Raw genomic sequence first — 18684 nt, forward strand, 5'->3', positions numbered from 1 at the left:
TGTAATGCAGTGACAAACAAAAGTAATATGATTAGTATTTTCACAATCATCTCTAAGTTGAGGCAACTATTTTCAAATAGTTTGCACGTACCGTACCGTACCTAAGTTTGAGCTTAGGTTGTCCAAAGGACATGTCTTCCAAGTTGTTCTCAGTTACCAACAATACAAACAGAAAGAAGACAGCTTGACACACACACACATATATATACATACATACATATATATATATATATATATATATATATATTGTCAAGATGGTTCATCATGGTTGTACCAAATTTGAACAGAACCTCAACTCATTGACGGCAATCCATAATCAATATTAATATCTGAACATTCTAGCTCATATCCATCCATGAAGCTCTCTACAAAGAAAAAGCACTATTTGCTGAACCCCTGCCTCAAGGACGCTTATTGCCTCTATTTTAAGGAAACTAGCTTTTAATTTACAAATATCACAGCAATTGCAGCGTACCGTGCTACTTTTCAAGACCAAAATGCTGCACACACAATCCTCTTCCCCTTCCAATTATAACCTGCTTGATCATTGTTTTCACCTCAATTCTCATGTTTGGAAGTTGGAGCATTCCGTGGTAAGTACTTCCATCTCGTTCATATAACCGTGCCATCCTCTATCGTCACCTTCTCCATTATGACCGTGATACCAGACCGGATATAGAATCCATCTTCCGGCCTATCGCCCTCTTGAACACCCTACAAAACCAGAGTATTAAACATACGCCATGTAAAAATGTCCTATGAATGGAGATCTTGGGGACTATAAGGACTGAAAGAGAATGGGGGATTGTTGCTTACTTCTTTATTCATGATAGCCACATCTTGTCCTATTTTTGCATTCTTGTCGATTATACAGTTCCTTCAAAAAGAAATTTATAAAGCATTGTCAGAACTTGAAAATTTATGCATTTATCATCCTTCTACAATTTCACTTGATTTTCTGAGTGTAATTACTTGATTTTCGTATTCTGTCCTATCCCAATGGGCACCTTTCCTTCTGCAAGCAAGGATGCAATTTCCGGCTCGGTTTCATAGAAGTCTGCCCCCAGCATTATGGTGTCCTGTTTATTGCAAGAGAGAGAGACCAGCCACTTGATAGTAGTAGGAAAACTGTGGAACTTCATGCCTACAACTATAAGATTAGAGAGTAAGATGAATTACCGTAAGCTCTACACCGCTATCAATGCGTGAGCGTTCACCCACTATGGAACGTTCAATCGTGCATTCTCCCAAGAAACATCCATGCGAGATTATTGCATCTTTGATCTGCAAAAGCCAATAGTAACATGGGAATCTAGGCAAGGAAACTCAAAGAGGGAACAGATTTCATACCAAGTATCCAAACACACCTTGCCCTTATCCATTTTGGTCGGTGGTAGGAACTGCGGAGATGTGTAGAAAGGCGTCTTAGGATCATAAAATTCAAACTTCGGATACTGCAAGAAAAAAAATGATGTTAATTTGCATATTTTATAATCTGCATGCAATAAAATGCCCAAAAAAGTTATTCCTGGTCTTGCAAAGAATAAAAAAACCCGGTAATTTCATTTGACTGACATGACTTCTCAGTCATCTACACCCTTTTATTGCATGGAAGGCAATGTAGCTGATGATGCATGAAATAAAAAAAAGGTCGATTCTACATCGGATAAACCAACCTCTTCAGTGAGCGCCAAGTTAGCCTCATAAAAGGTTTTTACAGTTCCTATGTCCTCCCAGTAATCTCTGAAGACATATGCCTGTCAATACAAGAGATTCAATATTTATACAACATAGAGTATACTTAAATAGTTTAGAGAAAAAGGAAAATTGGAGAATTGGTGAGCAAAACACGCAAACTTTTGTTTCTTCAACACAAACACTTCAATTCTTTCGAGGTTAATGATCCAACTAGAGAAATATTAAGAGGGTCGAGATGGGATTGAACTATGTACAGTTTTCTTACTTGGACATCATGCTCCCGAACAGCTGCAGGAATTATTTCAGATCCAAAGTCATTGGAAGTAGGATACCTCCATCGCAAAAGCTTCAACAAAGTGTCTTTCTTAAAGATATAGACACCCATTGATGCAATATATGGGGCCTTTTTGGCATCTTGTGGCGAAAGCCCGAGAAGAGTGGTATCCACTTGCTGCAGAGAATCAAACAAGAATATTTGGATTTCATCATTGTTGAATAACTTGATTAATAAGTAGCTACTTGAAAGGCTAAGAATCTGGGTTCAGCACAATGGAGAAGCAAATATCAGAGAATAGAGTCCAGTTATCTGCATTGAGTTTATCTAAAGGGTCAAAAGAAAATTCAGTTAGCATAGCTAATCATGTTATACAAATAAAACTCACCATTGCTTTGCGATCAGCGCCCTTCGGTTTTTCAGTAAATTGGACAACGCGGCCCCAGGTGTCTAACTTCACCAATCCATAATCTGAAGCACGGCTGAACAGTAACCACTCAACTTTAGATGACACTTCCGAACTTGTGACAGAATTATATAAACCAAGAAAGACAAGAACTGAAAGAGTGAGTAGTGAAACCAACCTCTCACCCACCAGTGCGCATGAAATTGTGATATCCGCGTTTGTGTCGACGTGATGCTGTAGTATGTTGAAAATGGGTAAGGAAGAATTTCGAAAGAATTCTGATAAGAAAATGATTACAATCTGTAGGGAAATACCTGCACCAAGTCCATATAGTCCATCCGATAGAGATGATCCCCGGACAATATCAATATGTTTTCAACGTCCCTATTCTTAGCATCCTGCAAGAATCAGTGCAATGAATCCTAAACTCTTTTTCATAATGAAAAAGTGATGCAAGAACTACATTGATTTCCATCAGTCTCAGTACATTTCTGTGCCAGGATCCACTAACCACGACTAAAATCTGCCACACATACCTCAAAAACCCATATAAATTGCCTCACAGCATCTGCTGTTCCTTGGAACCACATCTTTCCAGCTTCTCCGGGTGTTTGAGTGGCAGCAAGAACCTATTAAGATGAGTTTACTTTCATCACTAGAACTAGAAGAACATTTCAAGGGTTACGCACATAGCTGAATGCAGTTTTCTTTCAAATCCCTATAATCTTGAGACAACATTCAATTTACTTTCTGACATGTAGCAATAAGTACTAAATATGCTTGCAACCAAAATTTTATTATATTATGATACACACATCTAACACCATTGAGTCCATAATAAAAAACCAGGTCAGTAAAACAAAAGGATCATGATTAAATCGTTCTCCCTATGAAGGGTTTCTTACCTCCACAAATCCATCCCCAAAATTGATACCATTACCGAAGTAGGTGCGTGCAAGATGGCGATTTAGCGAGGCTGAGTTGAACTGGGTAAGTACAAAAATCTTGTTAATGCCACTATTGATACAGTTGCTCATTGGTATGTCAATAAGCCTGTAAGATCCTCCAACGGGAACCTACATATCAGACCACACCATTAAATAAGAAAGTCCCAAATCTCCAAGTCAATGCTAGCATGAACAATTCACTGGAAACCCCAATGTTACTCTTCCAAGGAAAGAATAAGAGGTGTAGCTTTGTCCTCAATTAAATGAATTGAAATCCAAACCGAGCTAATTAGGGACTAGAAAATGCCCTTACCGCGGGTGTTGCTGCTCTTTTGGTGAGCGGAAACAATTGGGTGCCTGCACCTCCTCCCAATATGATTGAAGCCACATTTTTCGGATCCGCTTTTCGTCTCTCAAAAATTGGTGCTTTTAATGTCTAAAATCAACATCCAAGAATAGAAAAGCATATCCATCAGATAAAGATAACCCCAAAAACATAGATACCATAACACAGAGTCTCTTCATATATGTAGTAAAGTCTAAATCTAAATCCAAACAGGACAATAAAACACCATATAGAACAGCATCAGCAGATTAAATTCACCCAAAAAAAAACCCAAGAAACAAAGTGGAGCAGACAATATCACTTGCAGATATCAAAATGATCATGATACTCTTTCGATACTCAAATGTGCAGAAATTGACAATTTGCAGACATATTTATTATGTTCAGGAACACAGTGGATTTTGGGATTAAACAAACTTACCACAACCTCCTTGGCATTATTTGATGTAATAACAGCAAAAGCAACTCCTGGTTTAACCTTCTTGACCCTCTTCTCAGCTTTCAAGCTATTTGTCAACTGATTGACCCAAGCACCATTGTTTAAGCTCCCTACGACCCTCTCCCCAAAAAAGCCATCGTCTGCATTCTTGAGACAACCTAGCTTGGGGTTCGCTAAATGGGTATTAGCTTTCAAGCCCAAACAGCAAGAACCCATTGCAGTATTGCCTCGCAACATCCAAACCCAGATGATGATTTTGAAGAGGACGGATCACAAACGATGGACTTCCAAAAGAACTGAAAACACAAAACCCTATAAAGAAAACTCTATAAAATGAGTAACTAAGTAACCAAGTAAAGTAAGAATCACATAAAGATAGACTACAGCATAGTAAGCAGATCAAATTGGAAAACACCTCAAAGGGGCTTACTTGAAGGTTTTAAAGCTTATGGAGTTGAGAGAGAAGTGATCAAGAGAGGACTTAAATGTGAAATGCTTGTGAATAATGATGGAGATTGCAGTTAAGCTTTTATTGCTTGTGAGCAACTGCAAATCACGAGAAACCTTGCAAGATTGAGTTTTTATACCCTTTTTAGAAAAACACTATGAATATCATTGCATGTGAGTGCCTCTCTATGGGTCAAGGACCATGTGTGTGGCAATGTGACTTCACTAATTCACTGAATTCTTGGGTTCAAGTTTCTATGCTCATCCTCTTGAATCCCATTACAGTCCAAACACCTGTCCATTAATGGAAAAACTTAAGAAATATTTATTGGGTCTTGTATCATTGTCAAGCTAGCACTCATAATATATCTTTATCTGAGAGTTGGAATAAGATATTTCTTGCCACTTGACTTGACATGTTGCTAATTCACTGAGTGACTGATTATGAGTTTCACTAAATCATGAGCTCAAATTTGCGTTATATCTTAATGAGCAATCATGCTAATCTTGGGAATTATGGTTGGTTTTATTGATGTCTTGATTAGGTAGAATTCTCTTTGAACTATTAGGTCTCTGCACACAGAAATTATTCATCTGACAAAGGTATTACTATCAATGAAAAACGAAGTCAGAATTTTCCGAACGAATACGCTATCACCCAAGTACTTACATCAACTCTTTAATGCATGTACTTTGTTCATGTCACGTTCATAGGAAAAAAAAAATTGTGTGCCTTTTTTTTTTTTTTTCCTTTAATAATATAAAAATATTTTTTGAAACCTGGGAGATTTTATCAGGTGGGGCCTGTGTGTAGGCATGTCCAAACAAGTACGACCTAAATCTTGTGTGTACTGCTAGCATATGGACTCACTTACCTAACAATTGGACGGTTCTCATGACATTGGAGACACGTGGCCCATCATATTCCCTTTCTCGGCCCATTTCTTGGGGGGCCCCAGAAATCAGCAGAAAAAAACAAACACATCAGAATGTGTTCAAATCAAATCATAGACGTAAGTGGTTGTAGGAGGTTATTCTTGACCGTACATGTGTCACAACTGGTTTCAGTAAACACCAAATGCACAAACAGTAGAAAACTTGAATCTTGAATTCTCGGTTAAGATAGATTTGGGCCTCACATTAGGTTCGAACTTTTTGAAGGAAATGACTGATGGGCCCAACTAGCATTTTGATGTTAACAGGCCATGTTGTATATAAAATGCATCAAAGTTGCATTGAGCAACATCGTCCAAATTGCTGAACGAAGGCAGAAGGAACGGTTAGGTTTGAACGAAGGTTGAATGAGCTAGGAAACCTGTATGAAAATGGATTGGTCAACAGCTGGCAAGTGATCGAAACAAACGGTAGCAGTTACCCAAGTAGATGAACATGTAAAGAAAAGTGGCTGAGTGGGAGTTATGGCTTAACAGAAACAGAGCAACGATAGAACGTGGGCCACACATGTCATTTAGAAGGGAATAAGTTATTCTACACTATCAAACAGTTGAAGGAACGTGGAACACTTGACAACAAATCGATGTATTTAATTGTAAGTATCAGTGTTAATAGTTTTATAGACATGTATATAAGCCTAGATTTTAGATTTTACAATGTCTGATTAATGAAAGACTCAAACAGAGCATGTAATTTTTGTTTCTTCGCTTTTAATCTAATTAGTCATTTTTTTTCCATTTGCTTCCTCGTGTGTTTGCGCCTCTTGGAGGCCACCCTCTGTCTTGCATTTGAGCCCCTTTTTGAGACTTTGTTCCAAGAGGTTTATTCTTGCATACATCGTTTGATCTTATTTGTTCGCAACACTCACATTCCATCGCAAACAGACCCATAAGAGCTTAAGACCTTTTTTGAGTACCCGATCGGCTGGTAGAAAAGAGAGAGCAAGGGATCCACAACAATATAAACAAAAAGTACAAGACAACAAGGATGCAAGAACAAAACAATCTAATTACCAAACCAAATCTCACGTGGTGTGCTCAAGTAAAATACAATAACATAAGCCGACTTATAGGAATTAATATGATGATTCCTCTACCGTGACTGAAGCGGATGTATTAACGGGAATCGATAAATTCAAAATGGACAATAATATTGTTGATGTGAGTGGGTTTGGGATTTCTAACTTGATATCGAAACTTAGTCTCGATCCAGTTGGACGGGCCTCTCTTGTCCACTTATTGAGTGTAGCGTAAGCAAGCCCACAAATACGAGAGAATGTCAAGACTGGTTAAAATGTGCACACATTGCTTGAGTAAACTCAAGCGATGTGGTTTATAAGTAAAGACATAATACTCTCTCTCCATAAACAATAACTTTTCCTTGGCTACAAGTTTTGCCCACTAAATAGCAAAAGGGGCCAATTCAAGCCGAAGGGTCGGTAGCATTCCCAGGCATGCATACTTTAGTTTCTCAAAACTTATGGAAGTTGGTACTTATTTGGGTTATTGATAAAATCTTGCTCAACAAAGAAAAAAGGTATAACTTTGGATCGATCAAAGGAGATTCTCCATTCTTGGACTAACCAAATGTCGTTGTGTAAGGGGTTTCTCCAATTGGATGCTTTGGTGGGGGCAATGGTGATGAGCTCGTTCTGAAGATATAGCTCCAATAGCACATTCTCTCAAAGTATAGAAATGTTATGGATCTCAGTTATCTCAGTCCAATTACTGAGGTGCATATAAAAAATTTAGTCCTAAGGTGTATCCCAGTTGCATGTGTATATATATCATAAATCAATATATATCATCTCTTCAGAAAGTCATATATGTTATTTTTATGAATTTTTAATGTAAACAAACAATATTTTAATATTGTTGGGATTTATGATATTTATATATATATATATATATATATATATTAATGCAATTGTTATTGAATGGTTCGAGATGTTGTAAATTGTCAAAAAAAAAAAATATTTGAGTAGGTAAAACATAAAATACGTTTAGAGACTTTGATTCGAGTGCTCTAACAACACTTTATTTATTCGTTAATTTAAAGTGATACTAGTACAAGGAGAAATGAAGCAAACATCCAACTAAATTTTTCTTAGGGAACCCAAGAATAAGTATTCAACTGTTCTCTAAGGAAGCATTATTAACTGCCTTAATTTATTCAGGAGGCACATAATTAGACCAATGATTAATTAACATGAAATTCAACAACTAATTAATTAATCTTGATTGATTGATTAATTAGTTGTTGCACTTGAAGTAACAAAAGCACTTGTGATGAGACTGTCGAACATGGCATGCACCATGCTCTGCATGCTCCCAAGTCCTGCATTGATGGTCACAGTGTTGTGTTATCTCGCATGTCCCTGACCATGTCTTGCTTGCCTCTTCACACAGCTTGTACACTTGAGGTCTCACTTCTGCACATATACATATATATATATATATATGAGACAAAATTTTCATTAATAAAATTAACAATCATATGCACATACGCGGGTTAAGTGTAATGTGGTAGAAATATTATAGCCGGGTGAACAATAGTGAAATAGTATCGTGAGGGAAGGGTGAAATGGAACATGAAACCATAAATTCCCAAGCAGTGAGAGGAGTCAGGGGCTCTGATCACGTGTCTGTTGAAGAATGAGCAGCTGACTCATAGACAATGGCTTGATTAAGGGAATCCACTAGAGCCGTAGCTCGCGGTTTTACTCATAGACGTCTAGTTTAGTGGTGTACAATCCACAAAATTTTTAATATTTGATAAATATACTGTAGATATTTGATTAAAACTACAATGACTTCTACTGCAGAGGATCTCATCCGTCACATAAACACAACATAACTCAAGGACACGAAAGTATATATATATATACTAAAGGAGACTCACCTGCGCTCACTAGAAAGACAAGGATGCAGAAAATAGCTAGGAAGAAAGCAAATTTTGGAGCTTTAGCTGCCATGTTTTTCTCTTGAGGTATGTTGCCAAATGGGGATGAAGGTTAGGGTATTTATAGCAGAAAGTATAGGCCTCATTACCTGACTTATTGTATTACATATATATACGTATATATATAATATAATGATAAAGTCATAAAGATAAGCTCAAGCACCGATCATGATCTTCCATTATAATAAAATATAGATATGTAGAAAATTCAATGCACCTTGTCATTAATTCTAAGAGCTCTTTATCATCTTTGATTTCCTTGATCATCGGCGGGTAATTTGCATGGAAAACTTTTAGAAAACCTAGCTTAATTAATTATATATCAAATTCAGATCAGCGGAATCTTGAACTAATTAGTTGTTAATTATCTCGATAGATCTTAATTTGCTTAAATGTTCTTGTGAAAATGGTTTACTTTCACAAGAATGGTTTAGATTCCTTCGAAGGAGACGGATCGTGCAGCAGCTCCAGAGGTTTCTACTGTGTTAAGATGCAAAAATCGTGTGGTTAACCTGGTGCGATGGCATTTTCGTCCCAAGAATCAATAGTTGAGGGTATTTAAGTAAATGGAAAACAAAATGGTCTTCAAATTGTTTAATTCTTACCAATTTGGAAATGAGCAATACACGTCCGAAAATTGCTTCGGTTTTCGAACTCACAAACTTGCGTTTGGTAGTTGATTATCATATATTGTCTTAGAACAATAAATTGTGGGTGAAAATTGTGAACCATACGGACTAATAGTTCGAACTAATATTTTTTTTAGTAAGCAAGAAACCACTCATCATAGCATGAGTTTCGAACAATTAAGTCGGTATAAATATCGAGCAGTCAAAATAATTCACACTACGTTAGCGATAGGTAAAATTGGGTTGAAACCCATGCAGGTAGAGACGTAAATCCCATAGAACTAGGATTTCAGAAGGAAATATTATAACTTGTTGGTTCGAACACCCGATCTGGGGTGTACGTTGCACATTAATTAATTTCCCGGATGATGCTGGATTAATTTTGATCAACTTATATTTGAGTTCACACTTACATATAATGAAAATTATAATATTCTGACAAGAAGCTTCCCCGTTGATGCACCCATACTGAATGGAAATGTATCAAGATCGCGCTATATATTTTAGATCTAGAAATATGTACGTGATCTATATATATATGTAAGACCTAGGGAAGTGTGAAAATCACATGCATTCGTTCCATCACTTCAGGGATCAAAGCCAACTGTCCATCTTAATTTGAAGTCATGTATGGCGCCATAATAATTTACACCCATCGAATATATATATATATATATTATGTAAAATGCAAATTCTTTTTTTACTATTGATTTGAAACATGTGAGAATTAAAACAATGAATCTCACTTGTCATTTTACTTAAATTAATAGTGAAAAAGGAGTTCGTATTTTACATCCTTATGTGAGAATTATTGTTATATATGTATATGTATATGTATATGTATATGTGATGCAATATCGGATGCTAGCAAGCCAATGTAGTGAAAGCTCAAACATGGATGTGTGTGTGTGTATGGTGCAAAGCTAGACCTAGCGCTTCAAGCCTAGCAAGTTGACATTAATATTGAAGAGGCTATCATTGCACAAATCCAGCAGAGGCTCAAGGAATTCATGGAGACAAATATGGGAAGTCAAAAGATTGGATTAGGGGAGGAGATCGTGGTGGAGGACCAGTATAGTTGATCATGGAATTGATGGTGGCGGAAGATTAGCAACTGTCATAATAAGGTGCTTAATTCTAACACTACAATTGGGACGTATTTCAGTCTTATTTTACTATTTAAGTCTGGTTTTAGGATGGAATGATTACCTTGTTTTGATTTGAGAAAATAATGTTTGATAGGAGAGATTTTTAGGAGTGAGTCATTGTTCTTGAGAGTGATTCTCATATTGTTATATTTTCGTTCTTGTCAAATAGACCTTTTGTGATTCTGGGTTTATTTGCATCAATATGTATATGTTCATGGAGTGTGAATGGTGAACGGTAGGAGTTTAGCTCACCAACTTTCCATATTCAATTACTAAGGTTAATGGTTTTGATTTGCAGTGGTTAATAGATTGGCGGTATTATAATCTCTAAACAAATGGGCTGGGCCTCTAACTCCCTTTTTGGGCCGTCCTCTTTTGGAGCCCATGAGCGCTGCATCTTGTTCATGCCCACCACCAACGAATCCCAGAGAACTGCAAATTAGACGCAACGCCAACGACTCACTTATGGTAGGGTTTGACAGTGTGTTTCAACTGTAACCTCACAACATCACAGTTTTTTGTGACACGTCAAACAACTTTTACGTTCTAACTCATCTTACAGCACCACGACTTTTTACCTCACAGCACTCCCAAACGCTTATAATATATGTTGAATTATCCTACGTAATCAAATTATATCAATTATTTTATTTTAAATTAATGTACAATGTAAACGTAAAGTGATTTTATATTAATATTATTAGTCATTTAATATAACCGTAATTTAGATACGTCAAACGCACCTCACAGAACCGCACCATAGTTTTAAAAGTAATGCGTCAAACAACTTTTTACGTTTCAACTCACCTCACAACACCACAGTTTTATAACTCACAGCACCGCATAACACCTCACAGCAGTTGATAGTACTCTCAAACAGGACCATAAATCATCCATTGACAGCATCTGAGTCTCTTACTTATGGCGTGGGCCTAGAACTTAGACTGAACTTAACAAATTACATTATTTTCTCTATTTGTCCTATAGTGCAATTTTGTTTTCGGGTGAAATTAAGAAAGCAAAACCGAATAATATTTGTTGTTTCACTTTTTTTAAAATCTAAAGAGAAAAAGAAAAAGAAAGGGTTGGCTCAATTGTCGAACCCATATAAAAAAACAGTAAGCAGTTATGATAGAAATCACACTTATCTCAGTTATTGAGTTGTGTTATATGTACAAAATTTCATGTGCATCCGTTAACATATATATAGATGATTCCCGTTCCTAATTATCAACAACGCGTTTTCCTAGAGAACAACATCCTGTACTCGTAGTAACTCCGCAGTTAAACATACTTTTGTGAAGACACTATTGAGATGAATGGCCTCTTGAGAAGGTAAAGCCGTGTGAATTAGATATATACACGAGAACCAAACAACTCAAAAGGGATAATATTGTTGATACGTATATGAGCTAAAAATTCGAATAACATCTAACTCAACCAGTACAATAACTGAGATACTGACTAGTCAATGAAAAGACATATAATACTGTTGTAAAGCTTCTGAATACCTGAAGTGGCCACGTCTTCACTTAAAAACACAAATTTACATGGTGGGTGGGTGGGTCATGTGTCTCTCTCTGGACAACAATAGTGGTAACTGAATTTCACTTTTGTAAAAAACAGCAAATAAAGATGGAGGAAAACCAAACCGAAATTACAAGTCAAATCGAGCCCAAAGCCTCCAACCGACAGTTTTAGACTTTTAGTTGGGGAATAGAGATTTTATAATAGTAAATTACAAATATTATAAGTAATATATACACAAATAATGATATACTGGTAAGAGGCATGTTGATTTTCGACGTATGCATCCCTGTACTCGTTATTTTCCATGTAAAAAATATGTATACCCATTTTTCTGATCCATTAACTAACCGGGGCATACCCGTGCTAAGTACGGGTATTATTGATATCTCTATGGATGAGTGATAGCTTAATTAGTGAATTTTTCTGGGGTTAAATCATATAGACTAGGAAGGTCTTGAGTTTGATTCTCGTTGAAAGCAATACCTTTATGATCACGCGTTAAGCTTTGACTTAACTTACCCTGTCGTTAGATGGAAAATTTATGTGCGCACGGGTCTAATGGCTCGATTGTCAAGTCTAGGCCAATATCAATCGTCCAATTAACAAATTTGTCTGGTATTGTTATTGTTTATAAAAAGAGGGGTAAACATATTGCCATGTCCATTGATCGCCCTAGTGATATTTTCATTACTTTCTTTTTATTTAGCAAGTTTTTAACAAGTCGCAGTGTATTATGATGATCAAGCTTCAATGAAAAAAAATTTTGGGTGGGTATGACAAGGCAAAATAAAAGAGTGTTCTTTTGATTTGGAAAGAAACCCATCACTGGCATCTTCCAAATTTCAATAAAGCAAAAAATATAGAATATGAATGATTACCTTTCCAACCACAATCCACAAATGGGGAAAAAAGAAAAGTTGAATTTGAAAAATGAAAAAAAAAAAAAAAAAAAAAAACTTACATTCCAACGTCCATAAATAAAAGCCAAAGCAGAGCACAAAACAGAGCATACTCTGTTTCTTCCTCTCTCATTTTCTTGGACATCCACTGTCCTTCCACTCTCTTTTTTTTGTGTATGTTGTCAAAGGAAAAAATATGATCACGGTAGAAATAATTTTCTCTGCAAGCTTTGAAAATCCATCAATTTTATTTGAGTCAGAAACTCAATATAGTGAGCCAAATCCCACAGGCATCTAGCTAGGGAGTTCACTCATTCTCAGGATTCCAATAGATAATGGATTCATTTGACATCAAAGCCGAGAAGGCCAACGCAATCAAGAAGCACCGACAACGTCAGAAGATTGGGAGTTTTTTCAAGCTACTCGAGGTGTGCCTTGTTCTGATTCTGATTTCCAAGTTCACAGTTCACCTTCCTATCTCTGTCAAGTTTTCTAGAGACTACTTCAAGGACTTGTCTCTGGCTCTTGTTAGTCCTCGCGTCGTGTTTGTTCTCGGAAATGTCATCGTCCTCACTCTCTTCGCTAAATCTAGTAAGTTTTCTGCTCAAGATTCTGCTAAAAGTAGTTCAAAAACAGACTTCCATGAAGAGTTCTTGGAGAGGAGTGATCGAAGTCAGGGTATATACAGAGACGAGAACAGAGGAAAACAGAGCACCCTTAAAGAGGAGAATGTTGTTGTAATTGAAGATGCACACAATTGTACCAAGCAATATAGAAGAAGCCAATCTGAGAAATCAACTACTGCGGATCGAGATAATTCATACAAGGAATTAAGACGGACAGTGACTGAAAAAGGCGACGGATCCACGAAGAATTCATACCCAGAAGATGGCATGAGCAATGAAGAATTCAGACAAACAATTGAGGCTTTCATTGCTAGAAAACAGAGGTTTATAAGGGAAGAAGAGCATTATGTGCTTTAGACCAACTTGGGTTTCATAACTTACACCCCTTTTTATGCATGTTTGTTTACATTGCTATGTCATAATTGCAATGTATATGTCCTCTTTGGTTTAGATTTTTCTCTTGATTACACATGAAAAAATTGTCACTACTTGATCCCACTTTTGTGCCAAGTTTTTGATAATTGAAATCAATGTTTGACTAGAAACCAAAGGATTTTTTTTTTCTTTTTTGTAACGAGGAATCCAACCAAGACACGGCCATAATAGACCTTGTCCTATATGATAAACCTCGGGTACATGAGTCCTCTTGTCTAGTTACAAAATGGATAAGATACTTAGGTTTTGATGATGTGAACTTAATGTTTGGGACTTCACAATCAATTTATATTTATGGTCAGAATTCATTTAGGTTTTTTTATTTTCTAGCATTTGAGTGCTCAATATGGAACAATCAGTTGAAAAGCTACATGGGCTTCTTTCAACTTATTTTTGTCTTGGACTAGGCCTTTTCTTTTGGGCCTGCCATGGGCTTTCACGAATGATTCAAAGAGGAGAGCATTTTGTAGTGCCTTCGAACGTACCAGAATCTAATGTCATATGTAAGCAAAGGCAAAGCTAGGGCATATTATATGAACAAACATGAAATGCTTAGAATTTCTGTTAACTTTTATTAGAACATAACCTAATTATCCGTGGCAACCGCGTAATCGAATCGGCCCCCAATTCTCTAAATTCTGAAGAAAAATATATGACAAGTGGAATTAAAAAATGTAGTATGATGTTCAATCAACTAAAAAAAGAAAGAACTTTGTTGGAAATTTTGATTAATCTAATCAACTAGTGTTGAGTTTGAGACATGTATGCCTTATCTAGTCCTCTCTAAAGAGCCTCTAAAAGCAAGAAACTTTTGCACTAACAAACCGTCAAAAGGAAGGATTATGCTTTGGAATTGACATTTGATACCAATCTTATTTTTCTTGTTATTAATTGGCTTAAGAGAATCCAATCTATGTGCACTTACCTCAATCAAGTGACAAGTACCCATCTAGGATGACTGTAACACTTTTTTTGCTGGGATGTTAAGATGTTTATGATTTCTGGCGTGTCCGGAGTAGGACTAGGTGGGCATTAGCCGCATTACTCATACAAGTCCCACACCGCCTAGCGAGCATGGTTTATATGACGGTTATGTGCCTCTCGGAATTTACATAATTTTGGAGGAGGGGGGGTTACAATTCTTTTAACTAGAATTAGCTACAATTCTCCCAAAATTTATGGTTTAAATGTAATTTTGAGTAAAATATAATAGATTTTGAAAAAAAAAATCATAAAACCTAAACCTTGTACACTAAATTATGACTTTTAAACCCTAATACGTCATTTTGAAAAAGAAATCATGATTTAACATGATTTTGTGAGAGAATTGTAGCCCTCAACTCTAGTTTTGGGAGTGTGGTTTTTGTGGTTAACTATGACACTAGAGATATTATATAAACACGTAGAAAGAGAAGAAATGTATAAAAATAATAAAATTTACGGGTGTCCACATAAGAGAATTCTTTTATATATATCTATATATATACACACACAAAGAGAAGAAGGATTTATTGAAAAACCAAAAGCACATGGGATTCATATGCATAATGATAGCTACAATTTATATCTTCTCCAACCTTCAAGCTTGAAATTTAGGGTGATGAAGATGTGAAAGGGAATTGGAAGGACAACACACAATAGAGCCAAATTGTCTCATTCATTCACTCAATGTCCCAAAAATCAAAGGTAAATGAGGAACATTATTAGTAGACTCACACTAGTAAAAATGTGCAAGGCAAGACTTGAAGCTTTTGGGAACAACTAAAGATATGAAGAGTCCATTGGCCACGTTGCACTTATATTCACTAAAGTTTGCATTAATGGTGGGTCTTGGAGAGAAGTGAACACATAACTGAATTCTTTTTTTGAAAAAAAAAGGTGGCATAAAAGATTAACAGAAAGGCATTTTCTTAATGTGGAAGAAATAGGAGTGGAAAGCATTGACAATGGTTCAGCCAATCCCAACTTTGCCAAGTAAGAACACAAGATTATATTGGTTCAATGTGCTTCTATACTCCTTCCACATATATATATCTAGGCTTGCAATAACCAATTAAGGTATCTTAACTTAAGGGGAGCTACTGGTAGAATCTATTTACGGCCAAGACGTATGGACTCGGATGATCTTGAATTCGATTTCCACTTAGAGCAATATCTTTGTGGCCATGCGCTGGACTTTGATGCAACTTATCATGTCGTCAGGTGGGAACTCGTCATTGATTGCCTGATTTTAGACTCATATCGAATATCTAAATGACATATTTGTATGGTATAATCGTATAGAACACAAGAAAAGACAGAGTATCCAATGCTTTAATTGTGCTCTAAGTCTCTAACCACACCTGTCCTAAACCTAGTTGGCTAGACATCCTATCATAAAAAAAAATAAAAAAATAAAAAAAAAACTAAAGACCATCATAAGGCTAATACGTATGAATATTTGAAAAAAAAAAAATTTTATATCTTAAATTCTACATTTTCCTAAACTAATTGTTTTAAAAATGTGATGTGATCATCCTTTGTTTTTTCTAATGCAACTTGAATTGTTTTATTTCCCTCCTTTTCAAATTACGTTCATGCATAACTTTCATACCAAGTTTAGTGTCATTAATAATATCAACCCAAATATTAGTTACACGGCCTTGGCTATGAACTACATATTTATTGAAATTGAAATAATTTAGGTTTAAAGTTGTAATGCTAATACCTAAAGTGGTCAATCAAATACCCTACTACAGGCCAAGCGACGAGGAAGAAATGTAAAGAAGTTACATTTTTGGTGATTGCCCGAATATGTAACCTTCATTAGCATATTCATTTTTGGTGATTTGCCTGATCAAACTAGAAGTTACAAAGGAACCATGCATAGCACTGAATAGGAATAAATTGCCACAATATGTAATATTCACAAATAAGATAATATTATCTTGAATTTTTTAAAGTGGGATTTTGAAACTTAAGAATATGAATATGAAATTGTTCACAAATTGAGTAAATAATAGCTTGGAAGTATGTTTGATAAAGATATTCTTAGAGAAAGTTGTATCATTAACTAGAAAAAACTGCCAAAAAATGGTTAAAACAACATTTCTCTGAAACATTGAATTGAGTGAACATATTTTATAACATTGATACTGCTTCTGGGTATCTGATGTAAATTCCAAATGACAATAAGAAGTGGTGAGTATGACAAGGCAAAGATAAAAGATTAGTTCTTGCTTTGGACAAAAAATCCCACTACTTTTGCATATTTCCAAATTCTAATAAAGTAGAAGCATGGAATATAAAAATATCATCCAAGCACAAAACCCAAATGAAAAATTAAAAATTAAAAATAAATTAAAAGGCATTTTGTTTGTATAAATAGAAACCCTACTCTTTATTGATTTCCATAACAATAGAACATTTCAGGTGAAGAGGCAGAGCAAGCAAAAACAGAGCATACTCTGTTTCTTTCTAGGATATCTACTGTCCTTCCACTCTTTGTTTCTATGCTTCCAAACAGCAAAATAATCACTGTACTTACTGTAATCATGGCAGCCCTTATTTTCTCCGCTATTTCTGCAAAAGCTTTGAAGGTTTATAACTTCTACTTCGAGTGAAAAACCCTAAAATTCAAAAACACTTCACTCACTCACTCAATCCACCTTTGAATTTGATGGAATCATTCGGGACCAGTGACATCATAGCCTTGAAGGCGAACGCAATCAAGAAGCACCACCAGCGTCAAAAGATTGCAAATTTATTCAGGATAGTTGAGGTTTGCCTTGTTTTGGGCTTGATTTCGAGGTACGCAGTTGAACTTCCTATTGCTTTCAAGAATTCCGGTGAGTATTTTAAGGACTTGTCGATCGCTATGGCTAGTCCTCGCTTTGTGTTTGTTATTGGTAATGTTATAGTCATCGTTCTGTTTGCGAAATCCGGTCAGTTCTCGACGAAAAATAGTTTGAAAACTGATATCTATAAAGAGTTTTTGGAGAAGAGTGAGAGGAGCCAGGGCGTATACAGAGACGAAAACAGAGAAAAACAGAGCACACTTGAAGAGCAGAGGATAGTAACTGGAGATACTTATAATAATACTAAAGAAACCAAGCACTATAGAAGAAGCCAATCTGCGAAATCAAAAAGTGTGAATTGCGATAACTTGAGCAAGGAATTAAGAAGAAATCTGACGGAGAAAGGCGAGGGCTTGGCGAAGAAGAAGTCGTACGCGGAAGATAACATGAGCAATGAAGAATTCAGGCAAACAATTGAGGCCTTCATTGCTAAGCAGCAGAGGTTTATTAGGGAAGAAGAGTGTTCAGTATTTTAGACATACTTTTTTTTTCTATTTATTTATGTTTATAACTTATCATTATGTTTTAGCTGTGTTTTGTGTACATGGCTATATCATAAATGCAATGTAAATCCCCTCTTTTAGTTTTGATCTCTTCTTCTTTTTATTGCCAAATTAAAATTTTTGTTACTAATTTTTCTGATTTTCTTGTGTGAGTCTGAGGATTAAAATCAAAGTTGATCAGATACATCTTTCTTCGTCACTTCTTTTTTAGATAACCGAGAACGACAATATACAAGTTTCTTATTTAGATATCCGATGTGGGTAAAAACTCGATCAGATACACTCCTTAAAGCACTAATTTGATACACCATGTAGCTAAGGGAATTTGGTGAGTTGTTGCTATATTTTAGATAAGATAAAAATCAGGCAAGAATGTATTCTAAATCCTGATTGTTGGGTTCTGAATAGATTATGTGCTTTGATTCTTAAAAAATTGACAATTGGGTTTTTTTTTTTTTTCCTCACAATTTAATGCCCTAAATATTGCAGGTATTAAGAGACCCCATCGAGAATGGCATCTTTATCTTGATCCCAAAATAATATAACCAAATAAATGGAGGCATTGGGTAATATGGTATAAATTCTCTGGGGAGAACATGGATGAGG

The 18684-nt window shown here is 35.8% G+C and overlaps 4 protein-coding genes across 4 annotated transcripts; 2 read left to right on the forward strand and 2 right to left on the reverse strand.

The window, feature by feature from the left end:
* Window positions 1-271: 271 nt before the first annotated feature.
* LOC120001956 (glucose-1-phosphate adenylyltransferase large subunit 1-like) lies at window positions 272-4763 on the reverse strand. The gene is made up of 15 exons (XM_038850483.1): window positions 4541-4763; window positions 4093-4406; window positions 3639-3761; window positions 3284-3454; window positions 2915-3007; window positions 2693-2776; window positions 2557-2612; window positions 2361-2454; window positions 1964-2149; window positions 1677-1757; window positions 1368-1454; window positions 1180-1284; window positions 973-1079; window positions 817-877; window positions 272-714 (listed from the first exon to the last, which is right to left on the reverse strand). The coding sequence occupies exons 2-15, from the start codon at window positions 4345-4347 to the stop codon at window positions 613-615; spliced, it is 1605 nt and encodes a 534-aa protein (XP_038706411.1). The 5' UTR covers window positions 4348-4406; window positions 4541-4763; the 3' UTR covers window positions 272-612.
* Window positions 4764-7528: 2765 nt separating this feature from the next.
* On the reverse strand, window positions 7529-8535 carry LOC120003139 (defensin-like protein 1). Its single transcript, XM_038852054.1, has 2 exons — window positions 8413-8535; window positions 7529-7942 (listed from the first exon to the last, which is right to left on the reverse strand). The coding sequence occupies exons 1-2, from the start codon at window positions 8483-8485 to the stop codon at window positions 7764-7766; spliced, it is 252 nt and encodes an 83-aa protein (XP_038707982.1). The 5' UTR covers window positions 8486-8535; the 3' UTR covers window positions 7529-7763.
* Window positions 8536-12800: 4265 nt separating this feature from the next.
* Window positions 12801-13818, forward strand: LOC120002985. The gene has a single exon (XM_038851870.1). It carries the CDS (start codon window positions 13014-13016, stop codon window positions 13659-13661), a length of 648 nt encoding a protein of 215 aa, XP_038707798.1. The 5' UTR covers window positions 12801-13013; the 3' UTR covers window positions 13662-13818.
* Window positions 13819-17149: 3331 nt separating this feature from the next.
* LOC120003014 lies at window positions 17150-18163 on the forward strand. The gene has a single exon (XM_038851901.1). It carries the CDS (start codon window positions 17398-17400, stop codon window positions 18049-18051), a length of 654 nt encoding a protein of 217 aa, XP_038707829.1. The 5' UTR covers window positions 17150-17397; the 3' UTR covers window positions 18052-18163.
* Window positions 18164-18684: the final 521 nt, after the last annotated feature.

Source organism: Tripterygium wilfordii, chromosome 7 (genome assembly GCF_013401445.1).
Source record: "Tripterygium wilfordii isolate XIE 37 chromosome 7, ASM1340144v1, whole genome shotgun sequence".
NCBI lineage: Eukaryota > Viridiplantae > Streptophyta > Magnoliopsida > Celastrales > Celastraceae > Tripterygium > Tripterygium wilfordii.

Bases quoted from the DNA above. Each gene is read 5' to 3' on its own strand.
- LOC120003014 (XM_038851901.1), top strand. From the start codon at position 17,398: ATGGAATCATTCGGGACCAGTGACATCATAGCCTTGAAGGCGAACGCA.
- LOC120003139 (XM_038852054.1), bottom strand. From the start codon at position 8,485: ATGGCAGCTAAAGCTCCAAAATTTGCTTTCTTCCTAGCTATTTTCTGC. The intron at 7,943-8,412 runs GTGAGTCTCCTT...GTATATGTGCAG, and splicing joins TGTCTTTCTAGTGAGCGCAG to AAGTGAGACCTCAAGTGTAC.
- LOC120002985 (XM_038851870.1), top strand. From the start codon at position 13,014: ATGGATTCATTTGACATCAAAGCCGAGAAGGCCAACGCAATCAAGAAG.
- LOC120001956 (XM_038850483.1), bottom strand. From the start codon at position 4,347: ATGTTGCGAGGCAATACTGCAATGGGTTCTTGCTGTTTGGGCTTGAAA. The intron at 1,455-1,676 runs GTTGGTTTATCC...TTTTTCTTGCAG, and splicing joins ACTTGGCGCTCACTGAAGAG to TATCCGAAGTTTGAATTTTA. The intron at 878-972 runs GTAATTACACTC...TTCTTTTTGAAG, and splicing joins GGACAGAATACGAAAATCAA to GAACTGTATAATCGACAAGA.